At 46.5% G+C, this 23,222-nt stretch overlaps 1 protein-coding gene across 3 annotated transcripts in view; it reads right to left on the bottom strand.

Moving 5' to 3' along the window:
* The window catches only part of WNT11 (Wnt family member 11), a 28,761-nt gene extending 5,539 nt beyond the window's left edge, over positions 1–23,222 (bottom strand). Inside the window, exons 1-6 of one of the 3 annotated variants that reach the window (XM_021383512.1) lie at positions 19,918–19,994; positions 19,208–19,408; positions 10,111–10,346; positions 9,493–9,606; positions 9,329–9,408; positions 7,779–8,071 (exon numbers count right to left, since the gene is read on the bottom strand). In XM_021383512.1, the coding sequence (XP_021239187.1) occupies positions 7,779–8,071; positions 9,329–9,408; positions 9,493–9,606; positions 10,111–10,346; positions 19,208–19,408; positions 19,918–19,922 (929 nt within the window). In that variant the 5' untranslated portion in view covers positions 19,923–19,994. Of the gene's footprint in view, positions 1–7,778; positions 8,072–9,328; positions 9,607–10,110; positions 10,347–19,207; positions 19,409–19,917; positions 19,995–22,558 lie in introns of those variants that run through there. The other 2 variants (XM_021383520.1, XM_021383504.1) reach the window with 2 other exon arrangements.

Raw genomic sequence — 23,222 nt, 5'->3', positions numbered from 1 at the left:
ATTATGGAATATCTTGAGTTGGAAGGGACCCATAAGGATCATTGAGTCCAACTCTTGGCTCCACACAGGACCGCTCAAAAATGAGACCATAAGTTCACACCAGAGCTTGCTCAAGCTGTCCTTAAAACCACCATAGAATCATTAAGGTTGGAAAAGACCACTGAGATCAAGTCCAACCATCAACCCATCACCACCATGCCCACTGAAGTATGTCCCTCAGTGCCACACTGAGCAACTCCCCAGGTGGGAGATGCTTTTAGAGAGAAAAACACAAATCTGACCACTTTCTGGAGTCTGTCCCCTCATGCTCCCCCAGCATCTGGGCTGTTGTATTTGGGATGATGTTCCTGCTTAACCTCATGGTGTCCCCTTGGGCACGATTTGTCTCATCCCTGTCTGACCTCAGGGAAACCACCTGTCTCCATGAACTCCAGCAGCCACAACTCCCAGAAGACACTACTGCTGAGTAAAGAAATTCTTTCTTTTTTTCTCATTTAGATCAAATTTCTCATCGTATCTCTAGTGCCCCTTGCTCCAGTAATGTCATGATGCACAGCAGTACATAAAAGAAAAAGAAAAATAATTGGAGTCCCCCAGGAAGTATGTAAAACAATGGGCATTGCTAAAAATACATCAAAGTGCACAACTGCATGTCAGATTTTAAGGGCAGGATCTTAACTACTTTTAAATTGCTTTCTCAGCCATGGGGAATATCTGGAGACTGACACTGAACAACTGTACGAAAGAGAGTTATCAATACTTCATGTCAGCAAGGGGATATCAAGGGAGATCCTGGAACCAGCCTGTATTTTCATTAAAGGAGAGAGTAAACTTACAAACTTGTGGATAATGCTGGGGGAAAAGGGAGCTGAGAGCATTTCTGAGAGTGGATTAAAATGCAAAGCAAGCAATGCATTTTGAGAAAGATCCAGATAAATATGGGAATGTTCTCAGGAGAGTTAGAGGAGCAGAGAGAAGCAGTTCAGAAAGCAGAAAGGGTTGAAGGAACTGGCTTAGAGAAATGTGTAAGAAGAGCTGTCTTCCCATCTATAAAGGATCATGACAAAAAAGAGAGAACAGCTTTTGTTTATATGCAGAGAAAAAGACAACCAGTCTAACTCGCAAAGGAAAATGAAGAGAAAAAGAAAAGAAAAAGAAGAAGGAAAAGAAAAAGGGATAGAAAAAGAAAAAGAAAAAGAAAAAGAAAAAGAAAAAGAAAAAGAAAAAGAAAAAGAAAAAGAAAAAGAAAAAGGGAAAGAAAAAGGGAAAGAAAAAGGGAAAGAAAAAGGGAAAGAAAAAGGAAGTTCAGATTAAGACAAACGTAACTGAGAGGATAATAAAGCTCTGGAACAGGTTGTTTGGAGAAAATGGTTTAAGAGAAGAGATAAACACCAGTGATGAATCAGGCATTCTCAGTTCAGTCTTGCTATGTGGAAAGTCATTCCTGCTGTCCTCTAACCTCAACACTAGTTTGATGCAGAGGGACTAAATATATTAGGACAACTGGCTTATTTCACCCCCACCCCCCCAAACTCACTATCCACTGCAATTTTACCATAAGTAAATTAATTATGCACAGATATTTCCAGGTCAAAACCAGGTCTCTCAAATCTTCCCTGAGATTTAAATGAGAAAAAGCCCAAGAACTACAGATGGCCCTAGCTACAGCTCGCCCAGCTATTGTAATTGGTGCCAACTACAAACGCATTACCTTGGAAAGATGGAATGAGCAAGGGGGATGAAAAGAAAGATACTATTTTTCTGAATTTTTCTCAGTGTAAACCTCTGGGAGAGCCACAGAAGAATGGTTTGTTATTAGCCATTCATTATAGATGTCTGGGGGAAATTTTTAATGCAGAGTGTGGTGAGGTGCTGGCATAGGCTGCCCAGAGAAGCTGTGGATACCCTATCCTTGGAGACATTCAAGGCCAGGCTGAATGGGGCCCTGGGCATCCTGATCTGATGCCTGATGTAGAGGTTGGCAATCCTGCTCATGGCATGGGTTGGAACTTGATGATCTTCAAGGTCCCTTTCAACCCAAACCATTCTACGATTCTAGGATTATTTGTTGAGTGCCATAAACAAAAGGTGGCATCTGAGATAACAGCTCCAGAATTACTCAGTAGTCATACGAATTCTAACCAAGTTGAAGTTCATCATATTGTGCCCTCACTGGGTGAGGAAACTCAAGAAGGCTGTCATGGACACCAAACACCAAATGTTGTTTTCCATCCGTAAATACCACTTGTCCTTGTCTAAATATGGGTGATACTGTTAAGAAATTTCAATGCCCCCATAATCACACAATGCAAACCACATTTCCCACCCAAGCAGATGAAAAGCGGGATAGTAGGACACAAATGGGATCAAAGCTAAGGGCTGTCACTGAACGCTGAACCTCACTGGGTCCTTTTTTGTCCTGATCTGGAGTCCTCAGTACAGGAGACACATGGACCTGTTGGAGCTTATCCAGAGGAGGGCCACAAAAATGACCCAAAGGGTGGAACAACTCTCTTACGAGGACAGGCTGAGAGAGCTGGGGCTGTGCAGCCTGGAGAAGAGAAGGCTGCAGGGAGACCTGAGAGTGGCCTGTCAGTATCTAAAGGGGGGCTGTAAGAAATGAGGGGACAGACTGTTCAGCAGGTTCTGTGGTGAAGGGACAAGGGAAAAGGGTTTCAACTAAAAGAGGGGAGATTTAGACTGGATATAAGGAAGAAGTTTTTTACATTAAGGGTAGCGAAGCACTGGCACAGGTTGCCCTGAGAGGTGATATTCTCTTTCCTGGAGACACCCAAGGTCAGGCTGGATGGGGCTCTGAGCACCTGATGGAGCTGTGGGTGTTCCTGTTCACTGCATGGGAGTTGGACCAGACGACCTCAACATGTCCCTTCCAATGCAAATGATTCTGTGATTCTTTCTTTGTAGCATTCAATGAACCTTGCTGTTTTGACCACCAAAATGCCAAAGAGGTAATCAACAGCCACAAAGACTTTGCAGCTAAAGAAGTCACCACCAAGCAGCAGATGCATGCTCAATTAACTCCATGCATGTTCTTATCCAATAAAATATATTAGCATAAGATACCTCAGGAGAGAGATAAAACTACTATTTTGTACTGCAAAATAAGAATGAGTACATGGACTAGAAGCAACCAGCATAGAATTGCCACATTCACTGCCAAAGTGAGCTGGGAAAAGAGTGGTGACTGATCAGCCCTGCTTGGCTTCAACACAGCATTGCAGCCCAATTTCTGTAGCATAAGGGAGCTCCTTCCCATCTTCAGCAAAGAGGGAGTAGCATTTGCATGTCACCAAGGCAGCTCTGGGAAAGATCAGTAATAAACAGCTCAGTAATCCCTTCAAGGCTTCAGAAGCCGGAGGCCTTTGCATGTATCACAGAATTTCCCTTTCCTTGGATTCCTTATGGGACTTTAAACAGACTTTGAAATACGATACATTGCACCCTACTGATAAAGGAGGTTAATACTTTTGCTTCTTTTCTCACAAGAGAGATCCCTATTTTATAATCTGCTGTTCTTTATCTTCTGCTTGAAGCTGATAATGAATTTTTTCAGCCTGGAGAAACTGAACTGCCTCATTAAAAGATGAGTTACAGGGTGATTTCTTCCAAGAAAGCTCTGAAATATATATGTAGTATATATATATAAATATATGCATGTTTAAAATCATAGAATCATTAAGGATGGAAAATACCTCAAAGATCACCAACCCAAAATCCAATCCATCTCCACCATGCCCATTGGCCATGTCCCTCAGTGCCACATCTCCACGGTTCTTGAACACCTCCAGTGACGGTGACTCCACCACCTCCCTGTGTATCTTGTTCCAATGCATTACCACTCTTTCTGAGAAGAATTTTTTCCTACTATCCAAGCCTAATCTCCCCTGGTGCAATTTGAGGCCATTCTCTTTCATCCTAACCAACCTTTCATTCCACATGGTTAACTCATATCAAAAATAATATAATCCACATGCTACTCCACAGGTTTGCTTCTTTGGATTTTTCTCCAGACAATTATTAGTAGCTAAGTAAGCACGATGGTGGCAAACAAACCCATGGAGTTTGGCTGCCATCAATGAAGGCTGGGGCTGCAGCAAGCCAGTTGCAAAATTCAGCTCCTTAATCAGATTTTGAGCACTTCAAAGAGTGGTGAGGCTTCAAATCACAGGTTTGTGTTCAGCTCCCTGGCTTTGAAATCTGGATCCACCCCAACTGCTTGGAGGCATGCAGATTCCCAAACCATTTCTAATTTCAACATGAAATTAAGGAGGGCCAAAATGTCTTAGAAAACACTTCAGGCTTGTGCTGAATAAGGCTTTGAAATGCTTTCAGAGAAGAGCCCTGAAAGGCTTTTGAGTAACCAGGTTCACATTTTCTGAGTGGCTTTTCACATAGTTCCATGACAAGGTAACTTGATTCCCTTTCCTGCCTGAAATAAGCACAATGAGTCCAAGCAATGAGAGAGATAATTATAGAGATGGAAGCAACCGATTAGATTATCCCTTCCACCCGCCTACTAGTGCAGGATTGTTCCCTAGAGCTTACAGAAACCCAGTATGAACAAAGTGTTGCAGCTATGTCAGCCCTTGTCCTTCTCCCAGCATTCTCTGAGCAAGATATGACCAGGCAGAAAAGACTTTTTCTCCTTGTGATGCAAAACAACTCACTTTTTGTAATGAAAATGCAACAATCCATATGTTTTAAATACAATTGAAAGGTTATTAATGGAAACCTCTCCATTCTGCACCCCTTTGGAGGCAGAAAGTGGGGCTGGAAAGTGGTGAAGCTTCCTGAACTGGGGTCTCCTGGAGCACAGTGAGAAGAGTCTGCACAACAATGCCCTACAAGAAACCCCACAACCACAGGACAAGAGCTCGTGGCCTCAAATTGCACCAGAGGAGGTTCAGGTTGGATATGATCAGGAAACATTTTTTGTCAGAAAGAGTGGTAATACATTATAACAGGCTGCCCAGGAAAGTGGTGGAGTCACTGTCCCTGGAAGTGTTCAAGAAAAGGGTAAATGTTGCCCTGAGGAACATGGCCTAGAACGTCACAGGCATGGGTTGATGGTTGGACTTGATGATCTTAGTGGTCTTTCCAACCTTAAGGATTCTATGATTCTATGTTCTTGAACACAAAGAGGTCAAAGAGGGAATAGGCAGGTGGTGGAAGAAGAGAGAAAACAAACTCAGAGACTGCTACTAAAATCCCTTTTTGATTACACTTGCTGTAAACGACCTTAAAAATTAGCCTAGTTGAAAACAGCAGGATTTCCCCCCAGAATCTTTGATGTGCACAAGGATAAAATGTTAAGACGCCTCTGGGACTTGGCTTGTAGGATAAAAACCTCTTTGGGCTATTTCCATGCAAGCATTTTACACCACTGTGGGGTAAGCATGAGCCATGTATTTTTCCTGCTCTCTCCAACAGCCTCCCCTTTGTGTTCCTGCTTCCTCATCCCTGTCACCAGGCACTATCTCTGCTGCTGGAACAGGGCCATCGTGTTTAAAACACATGAAATGTCCTCTCTGTGAGAGAAAAAGAAATCAGAGGAAAAAAAGGCATCCATGGGACGAGGAGGAAGAAGAATGAGCCCATCTGCAAACACATTATACTTATTTCCTCTAATTCAATTAAGAGAAGGGGCTGCTATGGCTGCCAGTTTTGAGACACTGGGTATCTTCTCAATTGCACTGAAAATGAGTGTAACTACATATGACCTTACAGTGTGGCCCAAGAGATGCCCACAGCTCAACATAGGTCTATCTCACCCTCCTCCCCTCTTGCAGTCATCATCATCATGCACATCCAGCAATAAGGAGCACTTCTTGACAGGTTCCTTTTGAAAGGCATCCCCTCCTGCCTTAATAACTCACTCCTCTAAATCCCCACTCAATCTCACTTCCCCTGGACCCTTCCTGGCAGGCTCACAGTCTCTGCTCTCACCCTGCTCAGGATAAACTGACGCCTGCAATACGCATTTTCCTTTCCTCAAGAAAAAAAAAAAAGGGATCATTCAAGATCTTGACATATTTTTCATCCCTTGCTGGGGTAAGATGGCAAAATCTCCTGTAAAATGAGATTTTATGTGGTTGGACTTGATGATCTTGAAGGTCTTTTCCAACCTTAGCAATTCTATGATTCTATGAAATTATAGGAAGCTGCATCTCCCTCCTCCCCTGAAAGAATTTCAGCTCATGGAAAAGGTTTCACTTGGCAGATCTCTAATGAATTCAGCTGGTTTTTGACACAACCTGTTGATTTCACACGATTCCTATAAAAACAACTTCCAAACCTCCCCAGTTTTTTTCATTGCAAAACAGGGAGTTTCAATAAAGATGTCATTTTCAAAACACGAATTTGTCAAAACCCATACAAATCCACAAAAACATTGCTTCCGCTCAAATGACATTTTCCTTCAGACAACACTTTCAGAACATGCTTTTTTTCCCTACAACCTTCAATAACTCATAAACATCTTCACTTGCTAATTAATACTGCACCATTGGGCCAGCCATGAACGTGCTGTTGTATTGTGGTCCTGCCATTGCCTTCCATTCTAATGGAGGATACAAAGCTCTAAGTGTCACATAACATCAGAGACCAAAAAGGACATGCTTCCTACAAGGTGTCTCACACAACTTTTGTCTCCACCTGGTCAGCTCCTGGTGCTGATATATTGTCTACAGAGTTGTGGTCCTAGAATAAACGACCATTGCCAAAGGATATCTTCTAAAGACTCCTGAGTATAAATTCATACTAATCAAAGATAACCAAAAAGGAGTAAGCTTTTGTGCACTGAGGTCATTTACTTCCTTTCTGTCTTAGTAAACCCTTCACTATGTTCAAAACACAATGGAAAGACAAAAGTCCAACAAGAATTGAAAGGAGGATGCCCCACAAAAGAGCATGTGCGTGCACCTTGCGACGTGATGCCCTGAGTGTGCACAACCAGGTATCACAAAGAGCATAGAAGAATGATGGGAACTCTCTGAAAAAAAGTCAAGTCAGCAGATAGCAGTGAATAAGCCAGCTTAAAATCCAGCCATTGAACAAAACTCCTGAAAATCCTGCAAAATTCTGGAAATACACAACTGTTTGGCTGTCAAAGGGTCTAGTACCCACCTGCGGAATTGATTTTTCATAGAAGGAGTTAGACAAATCATGGGAAAAGACATACGTGTCTGTTTCCTGTGGAAGGAACGGCACTGTGCCCACTGGGGGGTATGATGACCTTAAATCACCAGTATAAATGGAATCAAGTCATATCTCTTCATAGACATGAGCACTCCAACCATACAAGGTTTCTTAAAAGGCAGTGGAAGATTCATCTTTGTGGGTGATGGGGCTTTTTTTTAAGGCTGCCTGCAAGCACTGGTCCTGATTGGGTTAACGCTTGCCTACTCAGGGGAGCCTTAAAGTAGAGTAGCAATTCATCAGATGAGCAATGATTGCAAGAGGAACTCAATGCCATAAATATCATCTGTTTGATCATTGCACCTGCTGAAATAAGCAGCCTAAATGGCTTTCCAAGGGGATTTCAAAAGGTACCTTGTGCCTACCTCTACAGTGCAAGGTGTCTACAGCTCCTTCTTAGCCACAACCACCACTGAGAGTCTTGGGCATCTCTGGAATTCACTGTTCATCAGAGATGATTTTTGCCTGCACACACGTGCTACCCCCACCATGATTTGCCTGTTATTCATACATGATCCCCTCTGCCCCTTCTTAGGGGCACAGACTGCAGAAACCCTCACCTGTCCTGCGTCCCGTGTGACCCCACTTTCTCATTCTTCATGCAGAAATCAGGCGAGCTCTGCAGGTAAATCAGCTCTGTCTCCTTAACCGGCCTGATATCAATATCCTTTGGCACGAGGTATTTGCGTGTGCCCATGGGCCGATGAACGACCTTGGTGGCTGACAAATACTTGTTTTTGAGGTCCAGTGCAATGTCTTGCAGCTCTTGAAGGCCTTTCCAACAGGTCTTGATGGAGCATGACCCAGAAACTCCATGGCACTTACATTTCATTTCAAGAGAGGCTTTCAAGACCTGCAAAAAGGAATGAAGGAGTTAGGAAATGTCCTGCTCTTAAGTCCAAACATCCCACAAGCTTACTAAAGAATACTCTTTCTTAATGAAGACTGCTATAGAAAGGGCCTGCTGCTCCGATTTCTGCAGCAGTTTCTGCTTGAGTTGTGCTCAAGCAGCTACTTGCAAAGGGAATGAAATCCCACAGCTCCTTGGTGATCACTATTAGCCCAGGACTGCTCTCACCAGGACACACTTGCAGCCAGCAGACAGAAGAGTACGTTGAATTTTGATCAGATATCTACATAGGGCTGCATTTACGCTCGCTAAGTGAGGAGCTGAAAATCAGAGCAATCCATAGATACTTAATGCGCATGTCTGCCTGCAACACGTTTAGGCATTGGGTAACAGATGTCAAGGCACTGATGAATTCAGAGCACCCACATCCTGCCTTTCTGCTGGGCATGGGGCCAGCAGAACCTTTTACTTCAGTTCTGCTCTGGTCTTACTTCTGTAGGATGTGGCAGTGAATCCACCAACCATGACAATGCTGTGTCCCAAGTGAAAATTTGCCCATTGCAACTGAAACAAAAACTCAAGACATAGCAAGCATAATAGTAATAAAAAGATAGAGTGGGAATGCAGGGAATATAGAGAAAAACACCCAGAAGAGGTGATTTTAATAGGGTTTTGCTCTGCAAAGGTAAGTTCAGCTGCGGTGGGGATTTGCTCCTTGGGGCACACCAAGCAGCACGCACAGTAAGCGTTATCTCTCCATTGGCACAGCCACTGAATGCAAGCTGTTAAGAGCAGCTTCTGCCAGATAGGGGAGCAATCACTAGCAAAGCAGTTTGAGAAGGAACACATCAGCCCTCCTGGCTGCAGGGATGGCTGGGAGGCAGCTGCTGCTGGACACGTCTGGCAGATGGTAATCCTCTGTGCTTACACAGCACTTCACATGTGCACCGCCCTTGGCAGAACACCATGGGACCCATCCCCACCACACCTCCTGGGGTAAGCAAGCCGCAGCCATCCTTGGCTGTGGAAAGAGTGGCAATGACACATCCCACCCATGGTTCTAGAGGGCTGGAATTAGCATTTAGGGCCTCCTGAGGCCCAGCTTGACTGATAGCCACAGTCTTCAGCAGGCCAAAGGAGTTGAGAGCAATCAGGGAGAAATCTGCTCCTTTCGCTAGCTGATAGAGACACTGAACCTCACAGAGCGACCGACCACTAAAGAGGACTGTACAAGTACAATAACTCTTGTGGATTTGTTACCTGTCTCCCTACTTCACTGTTGTGCAGATGCATCAGTTTATTGGCTTGTGATCCTGATTTTTTCATCTTCATGGGAGCATCTGAAAATTTGGACCCCATGATAAGACCATAGTTGAGGTTGTCTGCACATCCTCCCCATCGATACCCAGGTCCAGGTGTCTCACCTGGGATGGGACCACAGGAACAGCCAGGGAGGTCCCCGGTGGTGCAGGCTCTGGCAATGGTATGGCTGATGGCAGCAGCAGAAAGGGCATACACAAATGCTGACTCCCTTGTACCTGCAAGAGACAAGAAACTCCAACTCAGATTCCTGGGATAGCTAAGCATTCCCTCAAAAGAGACCCACATAATCTCTGCCCCACAAAATGGCAAACACACCGACTCCCTGCATCTGCGACCTCTACAGGCATCATCAGCTTGGAGAAAATCTCCAGTGAGAGCTCTTCAACATGTGAGACAACATCCAATTTCAGGTTGCACAGAGAAGCTGTGGGTGCCCAATCTGTGGAGGCATTCAAGGCCAGATTGGTTGGGGCTCTGGGAAACCTGATCTGGTGGGTGGCAACTAAATGATCTCTGAGACCCCTTCCAACCCAAGCCATTCTATGATCTCAGCAGGGGAAAGAGATACATGGGGTCATGCAACTTGTCCACTGTGGTATGATCTGCTTTTGGAGCATGTGGAAGAATCATAGAAACACAGAATGGCTGAGGTTGGAAGAGACCTCTGGGTCCATCTGCTCCAACCTCTGCTCCCCACCCAAAGCAGCAGTGCTGTTTACCTCTCTCTAAATCCAGCAGGTAGTTAGGAGCCAGCTCAATGGAAGAGCAGTTCCACCGCATGTCTGAGAAAGTTTTACGGCAGGTCTTTATCACTTCCCGTGCTGCCTGGATGATGGTCTGCATCAGCTCCAGGTTGCTGCGGCACAACTGCACCTGGGAAACCACCAGGCCTTCGAGCTGCTTGCAGTGCTGGGTTTGATTTAGGGCCAAAGCCGAAGGAGTCTTGGAGAGGGCTCTGAGGAGACAAGCACATGCAAAAAAGGCATTAGAACCCACAAAAAGTCAATCTTCGGGTCGGGATTAATTTCTCTACTACCTCCAACCCAGGAAACGCTTTGGCCTGTGTTCATCCGACCTAATATTAGATACATGCGAATTACATGCCTAGTTTAGGCTGATGAGAGAGATGGGAAACTGTTCAGAGTCATCTATCTCATCTAAAGTAGATGTTGAAGATGGGTGGGATGATTCGCCCTTAAGCCTGTGTGTTTCTCTCCATCATGAAGAGGAGCCAGAACAAAGATCCTGGGGTGAATGCCAAATTGACTGATTGTGTAAATCCTTATAGGAAGGTTTTTTTGCTGAATAATGAAGAGGACAGACCTCCCAACAGAGTGAAAAATGACCTGTCGGGTCCATGATAATGGAAACCTGGGTCCTCCACTGTGGTATTCAGAAAAATAAGTGAGGTTGGTTTTATCAGTGATTTGCATTCAGCATCTGTCTCGCACACTCTTTAAGGATTATGCTAAATGCCATGTGATTAATTATAGAGAAAATCCCCTGCAAGACCTAAGGAAAAGCCACCAAGTTTGCAAAACAGATGCTTTCCCTTAGAGTTAACACCAAGGGCCTCCACCAATTCCATCGCTGTTGCACTTAGATATCTAAGTCTCTTCCTCTAGTCTCCAAAGATTTAGGGCAGAAGCACAATGCAAATATGTGCAAAGAGACTATTATGGTCAAAACTGAGAAAGAATCCACTAGAACCAGAATATAAGTTACCATGGAAGAAATCAGCAATACCCCATAAGACCCCATTGGTTCCTGCAGGATGCAATGTCTCACACTCCAGGTAAAAAAAAGAAAAAAGCAAATGGTGCCATGCACCAGAGTGTGCTGTGCTGTTATTTCCCAAGCACCCAAAATGATCAGCAGAAGCCTGGTGTGTAACTCTCTTTGTATCTTTATGACCTGCTTAGGGCAGTCATAAATGTTATTCATTCCCATAAAACAACTTTCTAGCTGGCTGCATCAGTACCTGGCATATGATCCTGGCAACACAACTGCTTTAACACATATTTCCTTCTCTCCTTGTTAAATGTTGCCTTTCAGTTTCATCCTAAGCCATCTTGGTTAGTTTGGCATATTAGCAGACACATTTCTGGGCATATTTCACTTTATTGCTGTAACATCCACCTCCTTCAGAAGTTAAATGAGATGGAAATGGAGCTAAAAATGAGCCCTAACCAAGATCAGGGATATTAGCTCTGATCTCCAGCTTTCAGGAAAACACATCTATGTTCCACCAACTACTTCAAGGTTGGCTCAAACCAGCTGCTGTGTATGTTGGAGCTCTCCCCGGGCTGTGCATAACTGCTAACCCCAATTCCTCCGTGAGTGGGAAAAAGCTGAAGTCCTTGCTAGGGCTGAGCAGGTCTGCACTGACAAATTCCCAGGTGACTGGAATTTGGCATTTCTGGCACTGGATAATCAGTGGCAAACTTGGAAGGGAAACCACCACTCTGCTAGCAATGTAAATATATACATCATACAGATATTTAGAGAGGTCCATTAAATATACAGAGAACAGAAGATTTTGGACAGTGAATTTCAAGGGGGAGAAGAAAGTAGAGTATTTAATTTTCAGAAATTCTGCACCCAGTGCTCAGTGAGCTCGGACATATCATGCTCTTGAAGGCAGAGAGCACAGGTCTTGGGACAGTACCAATGTCATCTGTCTGCGAATCTCCACAGTGTGGACTTCATGTTAGTCCTTCAGGATCCTTCTTTTACCCATGAAAAGAAAGAGCTCCTACAATTTAATCAGCTGATGCACATTGGAGAGGATAGCAGGATAATGATGGAATCATATAATGGCTTTGGTTAGATGGGACCTTAAAGATCATTGAGCTCCAGCCACCCTGGGCAGGGTTGTCAGCCACTAGATCAAGCTGCCCAGGATCCCATCCAACCTGGCCTTGAATGTCTCCAGGGATGGGGCATCTACTGCCTCTCTAGGCTGCCTGTTTCAGTGAGGCTAAGGTGACTCATACCCTGGAAGTGCTCTTTCTGCACTGGCTATAGAGGGAACCTAGGTATCAAGCTTGGATGGTGACATTGGGGCTCTATAAGCATAGAGATGGGTGAGATGAGTTCAACCCCTAGGACCTGGTGCCAGAAATCTGTGAAAGCTTATCCCAAAAAACCTATCAGGAACTCTCAGCAATGGGCTGAAATGGTCAGTAGACAAGAGGCTGAAGCAGCTTACCACTCCTTAAATAAAAGTGATAAATACAATGGTGGGTCTCTACCCCACTGAGGCCAAAGGGGCACAGGCAGCCCCAGTAAAGGAGCCCCAATGAGTGTAGTTAGCAGGACAGACTTTAGTCTTCAATGCAGGAAAGAATCCCAGAAAAACACATTTCTCTGGACTCCAGTACTTCATCTGAGAAGCAGCAGAGAGGAATTTTACCTGCTGCCATCCCATAAATGCTCCTTTTCACAATTTCCTGCTGCTAACATCATGCTCCCCTCCCCTGACTCTTCTGCTCCATCCTTCATTCTCCAGAAAGGTGAGGACAACTGAGGGGTGGCTGATGTTTTTTTAAAATATAAATATATACATATTTGGCCCATCCCTTTAAATAAACAGGCTCCAAACCAAACATCTCCTGCTTTATATATAGCATAGCAGGGCTTTCAATTGACGTTATGGATACTGACAGAAAACCATAAAGGTAATTACAGAGGAAATATGATGCATGGATGGATCATGACTTTCGTTTACTCTTCTAATTATCTCAGGCAGTTAATAAATTCACTCAAAAACATGAATGCTTTACAGTGTTGGGTCCTTTGAGAAGTATAGGTTCAGCACTGTGGGTCTGGGCTGCATGAGAAGACTATTCACAGAAGCTGCATCCATGAGCAGATACTCATGAAAGCCACACACAATTGGCTTTGTAAGGATAACAGGACACACAGGACCCTGTTCCTGGCCCACTTGTAGGGGAATATTTTTTTTTAATTGAGCAGTGAAACATTGGTGCCCTTTAAAATGCCCTTAAGGGGTAGAAGGATCTCCTCTCTTTCTGATATAAGCACCTTTGAAGAACATCTCCTTGTTCTCCCTTGTGCGACACAACCCAAGGAGGTGTGATGCAACCCTAGGAGCTGTCACAGAGGGACCACTGGTGAAACCAAGAACTTCTGCTCCAAATGATTTGCTTTACTTTCTGAGAATGCATTCTCAATTTTATGCTTATTCTTAAATGCTTTAATCTGCCAGAGATTTGGGGTAAAGTGAAAAGATTTAGGCAAAAATATATCACTTGAAGAGTGAACTTAAATAAAGAGAAGTAGTGATTGTTTGTATGTGTGTTACACCTTATTTAAGCATTTTTAACCTGCAGGAACTTCATTTTCTCAAGTGAAAAGGGCTGGCAGGACTGTTATGATGATTCCATCTGAGGTAGCCTGTGCTCCCACCACCCCACCCTGCTCTGCTGCTATTTGAAAAGGACTTGGGATGCTGAGGAGCATCATCAGCCCTGACCTGAGGACCACAGGTGCAAGTGGGTCAGCAAGTACTCAAAGCCCCCTCAAAGAGAGAAATGGGATTTGTATAGAAAAATAGAGAGGGAGGAAAGAAAGAAGGAGGAAAGAAAGGAGAAAAAAAAAAGGAAAAAAGATGGAGAAAGGGAGAAAAGGACAAAATGGGAAAAAAGGAGAAAGAAAAGGAGAGGAGAGAGGAAAGAAAGAGAGAGGGAAATGGGGAAAGAGAAGGAGAGGGAAAGAGGGAAGGAGAGAAAGAAGGTACAAAGAAAGAAAGATAGGAAGGAATGGAGAAAGAAAGAAAAAAAGAAAAAAGGAAGGAAGGAAGGAAGAAAGAGAGAAAGAGAGAGAAAGAAAGAAAGAAAGAGAGAGAAAGAAAGAGAGAGAGAGAGAGAAAGAAAGAAAGAAAGAAAGAAAGAAAGAAAGAAAGAAAGAAAGAAAGAAAGAAAGAAAGAAAGAAAGAAAGAAAGAAAGAAAGAAAGAANAAGAAAGAAAGAAAGAAAGAAAGAAAGAAAGAAAGAAAGAAAGAAAGAAAGAAAGAAAGAAAGAAAGAAAGAAAGAAAGAAAGAAAGAAAGAAAGGGAAAAGGAAGGAAGAGAAAGGAAGAAAGAAGGAAGGAAAGAAAGGAAGGAAAGGAAGAAAGGAAGAAAGGAATAGAAAGAAAAAGAAAGAAAGAAGGAAAGAAAGAAAGGAAAGGAGGGAGGAATAAAGGAAGAAAGGAAGAAAGAAAGGAAAGGAGGAAGAAAGGAAGAAAAAAAGAGAAAACTGAGCTGGGGAGGAAGATGGAGAGGAGGAGGGGAAAGAATCCCTGAAATAAAAGCTTAAAATAAGAGTTTTTCAGATACAGTGCCAAATCCAGTGCTGGCAGTAGTGGGCACAAGGCCATTGACTTTCAGGCCAAGCTCGACTGAAGTCGATGCCAGCGGTGAGTTGGCTGCCCCAGAGCCGGAGGAAGGCCGTGGAGCTTTGTCAAGTTTTCCCAAGCTGCCTATGGAGCCCTCCCTCACCCCCAGCCCACTCCCCTCCTGCCGTCTCCATCCTGCAGTCCTTTCACAGCAGCTCATCTAGCAGACCCTGTGCCAGGCAGACAGCCCCTCGCCGGCGCCCATGCCCCGCTGTCCCGGCTCCCCCCCTCCTTGTCCGAAGTGGAGAAGCAGGCACTGCTGGGAAGCACAAAATCTTTCCATTTTCTCCCCAGTTCAAGAAAAAACAGAGGAAGCGTGCTGCTGGCTCCAGAAAGGTCTTGGTTCTCATGCCTGGGAACAGTGCTCATGTGGGGATTGTCCTACTATGGGGCATACAAGAAGGAAGGGGACAGACTCGTCAGCAGGATCTGCTGTGATAGGACAAGGGGAAACGGTTTCAACCTAAAAGAGGACAGATTTACACTGGATATAAGGAAAAAGGTTTTATGATAAGGGTGGTGTGGCACTGACACAGGTTGCCCAGAGAGGTGGTGGATGCCCCGTCCCTGGATATATTCAAAGTCAGGCTGAATGGTGCTCTGAGCTCATGATTGAACTGTTGGTGTCTGTTCATTGCAGGGGAGCTGGAATAGATGGCTTTAAAGGGTCCCTTCCAACTCAAAACAATTTTGTGATTCAATTATTCTGTGTCCAAGGGGGACCGAGGGACTTTTCAAAGTGACCAAGGTTCACCTAATGATGGCATTCCTAGAGCTGTAGCTCATGGTAATTGGCTGAACCTGCAGCCTCTTTGCAAACTATGCAAAAAAGCACACGCTGCCTTTTATCCTCTTCACAACCAATCTTGAACTGTGGCTGACACTCAACACAGGGACAGTACAACCTGTGCCCCAGTGGGTAGATAAGGAGATGCCACCTGCAAGCAGCTAGAGATGCCTTGAAAGCAGCTCCATGCCCGGACATCACAACATCTGCAGTGCGCACATCTGGCTGCAGCTCCCTCTAGTGCTCATCTATTTTTCAGCATTATCCGAACACGTCGCTTCAGAGCAACTTGCTTGGCCAAACCAAAGACCCCTTAGGACAGCTCATGTGGTTGCAAAAGGAAGTGAGTAAGGTGACAGAGTTTCTATAAGCGCTGGCCCTGAGATATCTCAGATTGGATATTAGGAAACATTTCTACACAGAAAGAGTGGTGATGCATTGACACAGGCTGCCCAGGGAGGTGGTGGAGTCTCTGTCCCTGAAGGTGTTCAAGAACCATGGAGCTGTGGCACTGAGGGATGTGGTGACTGGGTACAGTAGGGGTAGGTTAGGGTTGGGCTTGATATCAGTAGTCTTTTCCAACCTTAATGATTCTATGATCTCCCACTGAAAATGATGGCCGTGTCTCCTTGGCTGCTGTGCTGCAAATCAAGCTCAGAGAACCACAGAGCCCTCCTCTAAGGCTGGGAATGGGCTTGCATGCAAAATCAAGACTCAGAAGCTCATATGCACTCAACAGAAAGCCAATCTGTCCACAGCAGCCCTGATCCTGCAAAGGTCTGGCAGGGCCCCAACTTTACACCCAAGCAACACTCTGGAGCTTGGGTGGAAGAAGACAAAATGCAGAGTTTCTCTGGGAGAAAGAGCAGGTTTATGGGATGCTGAGCATCCACACACCATTCTGGGTGCTTGGTGCTGTGTGTCTCCATGGCAGGGAAGGGCACAGTGCCGATTTGCAGCAGCTGGGGATCTGGACCACAGGCCTTGTAAAAATAAGCCAAACAAAATAAAACAAATAGCTCCATTTTACATTCTCCCCACTTTTACTAATTTACAGGGGATATTCGTGTTACAGGGAAGTCCTAAATGGCTGAGAAGTGTGTTTTTCTTCCCCACCTCCCCCTGCAATTACATCACGCTCTGAATCAAAATTGAATTTCCTATCGCCCTCCCTATCAGTCGCTCCTTCTTTCCTCTGACTTGCAGACCCGGCCTGCCAAGATTTCTGCCCCAGCTCCTTCCAAGCCTGTAAACATCTGGCAGAAACCACCGCCTTATCTTCCTCTCCCCACCATCCCCATTCCTCTTTGAAGCTTGCTCCTGGCGCTGTGCCTACAACAACGTTGCGATGGGCAGACCGTGGAGACAAGCCTGCGACCGAAAATGCCGCGTTGTGCTTTCCTCCCATCCTCTCCCCTCTCCATCCAAGAGCATGAGCTCAGCTCTACCATTTCCAGGGATGGTCCCCGAGCCCCAGGGTTGGCAGCAGCCTGCATCTGGCACCGCTGCAGTGGTGGAAAGAGAGCGATGGATGGGGGAAGAAATTGGCCAGTGACTCCACAGAAAAACAAGGGTGGGGAAAGGAGGAGAAGCTGTGAATTAAGAAAAATAAAAATAAAAAATCCCATTTCATTGTGAAATCCCAGCTGGCGGCGTCCTCATTGCACCAAGTGCCCTGGGACAGGGAGTGCAGCCCTCTGCCAGGTTACAAGCAGGTGCAAGAGGAGCCTGGCGGCACATCTGGATTCAGTTCGTGCTTCGGATGCCATTTTAATCCCAGCTTTCATCTTCCCCACTCGTTTTTCAACAAGAGGATGTGTCTGCTGGGAAGTGGAGGAGCAGCAACCACAATGTCTTTCCCTCAGATGCCTCCTCATCCCCAAAAGAAACCCTTGCAGCCTAACTGCTTACTGACTGAAAGGATGCAAGTAGCTTTACAGACCAAGCCCTGCCTCTCAGGCTTAGGAGGAGATGTCCACCTTATGCAAGGTGCTGGGGACAGACTCATTAGCAGGGTCTGCTGTGATAGGACAAGGGGAAATGGTTTCAAACTAGAACGGGGAGATTTAGACTGGATATAAGGAAGAAGTTTTTATGATAAGGGTGGTGAAGAACTGGCACAGGTTGCCCAGAGAGGAGGTGAGTGCTCCGTCCATGAAGACAACCAAGGTCGGGTTGGATGGGGGCTCTGAGCACCTGATGGAGCTGTGGATGTCCCTGTTCACTGCAGGGGAGTTGGACCAGGTGGTCTTTAAGGGTCCCTTCCAACTCTAATTATTACACGATTCTATGATACATGCAAAGCTGGGAGCCTAAATACTTGGAATTGGGCTTTGTGATTTAGCTGTGGTGACTGCTACAGGGTAAAAAGACAAGATGGTGAAAAGCAAATCAGATCTCAATACCTTCTGCTTCCCCTTTAGGGCACAAAAGATGCCCTTAAGTAGACAACCAGACTTCCCACCTGACCATATACACTTAAACACCCTATAGAGGGATTTGCCCTCCTTCACTTCATGGATTAGAAGGTGGATGTGTGGTCTCAAACAGCTTCCCACATTCCATGGCACGTCCAGAGAGCATCTCCTGATGCCTATGGCAGAGGGTTGGGCTTCAAAGTCCCTTCCAAACCAAACCACTCTGTGATTCTATGATTGATTCCTGGATTCTATGAAAAAATCCCACTTTTACAAAAGATGGTGAGGGGAAAGCGTCAGGTGGCAAAGATTGGGTCAGTGAGATGGGAATTAGACGTGGCACAGGGTCTAAGGTGGAAGGAGGAACAAAGCAGGAACCTCTTGTCCTAATTTCACTGCCTATCCCCAAGATCCTCACCTTAACACACTGCATCCCTCACAAGAGACCTCCCCTGGCATCGCATTTTATTGTGCCTTTTACGGGAGATGCTCACTTGAGGTTAGCCCACATCCCATTATTTACTTTGCGCGCAGCTTCAAACCAGAGCAGAAACAGAGGGCAGGAAACCAGATGGGTGCTGGAGGGGTTTGTTTGTTTGCTTTGCAGTAAGCAACTAATCGATTGCTTGCTTAAGCAAAGAAATGAGATAGCGATGTTTTCACTTTGTTTGCAGTGACATTGCCTCAGAGGAAACTCGATCCAGACTTGACCACACTCCCTGGTATTTCTTCACCCTCCTCCCCCCTCCCCACTTCGTTTTTAACACCCTTCACAAAATCCAAAGGTTAAAAGGTCCACCAAAAAAGCATGTTATCTGTCAAGCATCCCCTATGGCTGGAGATTATCTCCGCTGCCCTCGCTCCTGCTCTCAGCTCCTGCCTAGCATGACCATTGGTCCCAATGGGAGCTGGTAGGGGTTGACACTAGAAACTTCATAAGTGGCTCATGCGAGCATTCAAGTGTGTGCCTTTCCTTTGCTATCAATGAGGAGAAGAAAAAGCAAGCCTAAATCATGCATATTTTGCAAAGAAGATTGAGGCATGTTGTTAGCACAAGCCCCGGGTACACACACTTGAAATCAATGAATGCCCGGAGAAATGCAACACGCACTGCTCTTTAAATGGCTCAAAGAACAGTGCTGCAAAACCGGGCAACAGAGCGGCAGTGACTACAAAGATTCTAAAAATGCCAAGAGATAGCCGGGTACTTACATCCATTTTATCCCATAGCAAATCCCCGTCTGCAGAATCAAAGACAGAAAAGCAGCGAACAAAAATTGCGGGCTCGGCTTCATTTTCTCCACCGTCCCCCACTTTCCGAAGGAAATCAGCTTCTCCGAGGGAAAAAAAAGGAGGCTTCCGAATCTCCTGTGCAATGTATTTCCTTCAGCCCGTGCGTTGGAGATGCACAACCTGGAAGGAGACAGAGCACGAGCCACGGTTAGCTCTGACGCTCGGCGAGTCGCCGTGAAAGAGATCTATTATCCAAATCGCAAAGGAGTGGTTTATGAATCACGACGAAGTTTGGATTATCCCCTCCCTCGCCAAGCCTCGATACAACCTTTCGAGGCAACAGACAGACAAAACGTATGGCTTGAATTACACCCTGAGTTATGGGCTGATTGTGTGTTTGCATTTAACCCTGCATGTGGCAAGGCTTCGTTCGCTGCTTCGCTTTTTTTTCCCCTCCTCTCTATAAGGTTGGGAAGAAGGAAGAAAAAAAACAAAAAAGAGATAAATCTTAAGTCAAGCCCAAATCTTTCACTCTCCATCTCTCCCTTCCTTCTCGAGTTTTTTTTCCTTTTACAAATTACAAAAACTACATTTCCCGACCAACGCAGGTGCCCGTGCCCTGCAGATGTTTCAGGCTGATCTGCTGCAACAAATGCGTTCTGCTCTTTCCCTTCTGCTTTCCTTCTCACCTCATTAACTCTGCCTCTCACTTCTTCCAAGTCCTCGGGCACCTGGAGCTCACCGAGCGGCTTTATAAACACGCAGCCCCATCGCCGCCCCTGTAGAGCAGCCTGGAGGAAAAAAAGCTCTCAGAGATTCCCCCCTCCCCTCCATTTTCTTCTTCACTCCAAACAAATAAACAAAGCAGCAAACAAACTCAAATTCTTACAAGGGTCCTCTCTACCTCCGGGGCATGACTTGTTTTAGCAGCGGTATTAATAGCAGTAAATGGGTTTCCCTTCAGTTCTCCACTTCAGACACCGCTCCGGGCTGGTCTTTGTGGTCTTTGCGGTGGTTTCCAATGGGAAGCCCACCCCGCAAGAAAGCCAAAGATAAAACAAGCAGAAAAGCCAGCCTCCTGGAAAGTACTCACCAACATCTCCAAGTCATAGGTTCGTTAAAGCTGGAAAAGGCCTCTAAGATCACCAAGTCCAACCCCAACCCATCCCACCATGCCCACTGACCGTGTCCCCAAGTGCCACATCCCCATGGTTCTTGAACACCTCCAGGGATGGCGACTCCACCACCTCCCTGGGCAGCCTGTGTCAATGCATCACCACTCTTTCTGTGTAGAAATGTTTCCTGATATCCAACCTGAACCTCCCCTGGTGCTACTTGAGGCCATTACCTCTCATCCTACAGACATGACTGCATCCCTCCCAACTCTGTCCTTTCAAAGAGTTTTGGGATGGGGAACAATCAGCACTGGGGAACTCCTTTGCCACCCATTAACTTAGGGCAAACACATCTCATCTGAGCCCCAGCTCTGGGTTTGTCCCCACTGCAGCTTTCTGCCTTGGTGTTCCCATTAAGGAAGCAATAGAGGAAGGGGGAAGGAATATTCCTGGGTGTTTGCTCTGCCACCCGAAATGCATTTTTCCATTCCAGCTGCTATCACAACCCCAGTGTCTGCCTGGTGTTAAGAGTTACTGGAGAAGTGCTGTTATTACAAAAGATTTTAATAACCTCTGGGGGCGAGTTCCGTCTCCCTTGAAGCCCAAGACAAAACTCAGGTGGACGATGAGGGAGGCAGGATTTCATTGCCACGGGCTGTTTTCCTTTAATGCCCACTTGGATTTGGGTTTGATGCATCCATTGGAGGGGAAGGCAGTGCTCCCAGGAGCGTCCAGGCATACTTTTCAGCTCAGGGCATTGCTCTGTCTTTTCATCTCTGGAAGCTCTTTGCTTCCCTCCCCTCCATGAGAACACTGGAAACCTTCAACCCTTAATCCTGCCCGTGCCTTTTAGTGTCCATTTAGATATTTCAGACCCCTTATCTCCTTCCTGTGAGTGCCTGAACAGCACAGAGTTGGGGGTAAGAAGTCTCAGATGGTCTCACTAGCCAACATCATAGTTCTGTGCCCTGACAAAAATCAGGTTTTTACATACATCTGTCTGTCTGTCTGTCTATCTATCTTTATCTATCTATTTATATTTCCCAGAGAGGAATAGAAATTATCCACCTCCCCGCCCCGAGAGCTGCACATTTTGCCCATGATCGCACCCCTGTTACTTGGGGAGGCAATAACTCCTTTTTCCACTCGCTCCGGCGCAGGTTACGTTTGCAAGAGGAATTTGCAAGGGGAGGGAAGGAGGGAGACTCGTTGGGGGCAGACGTGATGTTTACAGCTCTGCAGAGCTCTGGGTCACTGATCAAACCGGCAGCAAGTGGCCCATGGTCTCCTCAGAGCTCCCTTTTCCCGACACCCCGGGGCTGTTTGCAGCCAGCCTAGCTCTTGCGTGCAGGAAAAGTTCCATGCATGCAGCAAACGCTCCCGTCTGACACCACTGAGAGTGCAGTCCCAGGACGGGAACAGGCAATACGGACTATATATAAACACGTGAGTATCCGCCTCACCTTTTCCCAGCTTTTCCACCCAAGAAGGAAAGTCACCCAGTTGGCTCTTATTCTAAGGGTATCTTATTGAAGGGTAGCACACCTCCTAATGACTTGCACAGAGGATGGGGAGCAGGGGGTGGTGCATCCCCCTTCATGCTTGCAGCCCTGTCTCTTGCAGCACCCAGATCTCTGATGTCCCTCTACCCTTCTGCATCAACCCTCTCCCTTCTAGTCCCCTCCAGTCTTCCCTTTCCCTTACAGCTCCTGGGTGCCCAGTCTCCCTTGTAACCGCTGGGTCTCCCCTCTCTCTTGCAGCCTTCAGGTCTCTCCTCCTAAGCCCCTGGGTTTCACATCCCTCTACACCCTCCAGACTCCCTCTTCACCCTTTTATCCTTTGGGTCTCCCCTCTCCCTTTTAGCATCCTGGTCTCCTTTTTCCCCTGCAGCCCCCGGGTCTCCCCTTTCCCTTCCATCCTTCAGTCCTCCCTTCTCCCTCTATTCCCCAGCTCTCGCTTCTCCCTCCATTCTCCCCTCTCCCTTGCATCCTCCAATTCTCCTCTCTCCCTCCTATGTCCCCTTCTCCCCTCATCCTCCAGTTCTCCCTGCAATCTCCCTCCCGGGGCTCTGCTCCCTCTTACAGCCTCCAAACCCTCTCCTACCCCCTCTCCAACACTCCTACCCTCAGTCCGCGGGACCATTGCCCCATCCCATACCAGGGGGGAGTTCCGGCAGCGCCTCACCCCAAACCCCAACCCCCCGATCCCCGCTTACCTCCACCCGGGGCTGGGGCAGAGCGAGAGCTGAGTCCAGTTCCCCTCTGCCTCAGCGGCCCCGCGGAGCCTCCTTATATGCGGTCCCCGCGGCTTTGATACGTGATGTCAGCCCGGATTAGCATAACAAAGGGCTCGGCCGGGAGCTCTCCGCGCCCCGCGCATCCCCCGCGGGTCGGAGCGGTGCTCCGCGGGGCTCCGCTCCCGCAGCGATGCGCAGAGGGGAGGGGAGGGGAAGGGGAGGAACTCCCCCCCACCCCCCCATAATGGAGCCCTCCCTTCGGAGCTGCCCCCGCTGCCTCCGGGGAGGGCTGGGTGCCACGAGGTTGGCTCGTTTTAATGAGCAGTTAATGATTAGCAAGAAAAAAGCAGTTTAAAAAAAAAAATGCCGAAAATGGTATTTTCACCGGAAAACTTTGAAACGCGGCCTCTCCGGAGGATGATTAGCGTTCGCTGGCTGCCCAGCTGAAGGACAAAGATACTGCTCATGCACGGGGCTGTCAGGTGGATTTCCTTCTCCTGAGAGGGAAAGAAATCACTTGGTGATAGTCACAGCACGGCTGCGAGCGCACGTCCCCCGCGCCGGGTCCTCTGTCAGCCCCCGGGTGGCACAGCCTCGAGTTCTTCAGTCAGCATTTAATCTGAGTGGAAAGTTCAGGTGTTGA

Source organism: Numida meleagris, chromosome 1 (assembly GCF_002078875.1).
Source record: "Numida meleagris isolate 19003 breed g44 Domestic line chromosome 1, NumMel1.0, whole genome shotgun sequence".
NCBI lineage: Eukaryota > Metazoa > Chordata > Aves > Galliformes > Numididae > Numida > Numida meleagris.
The sequence above is the reverse complement of the archived record's forward strand: the minus strand, read 5'-3'. Positions and strand labels throughout refer to the sequence as shown.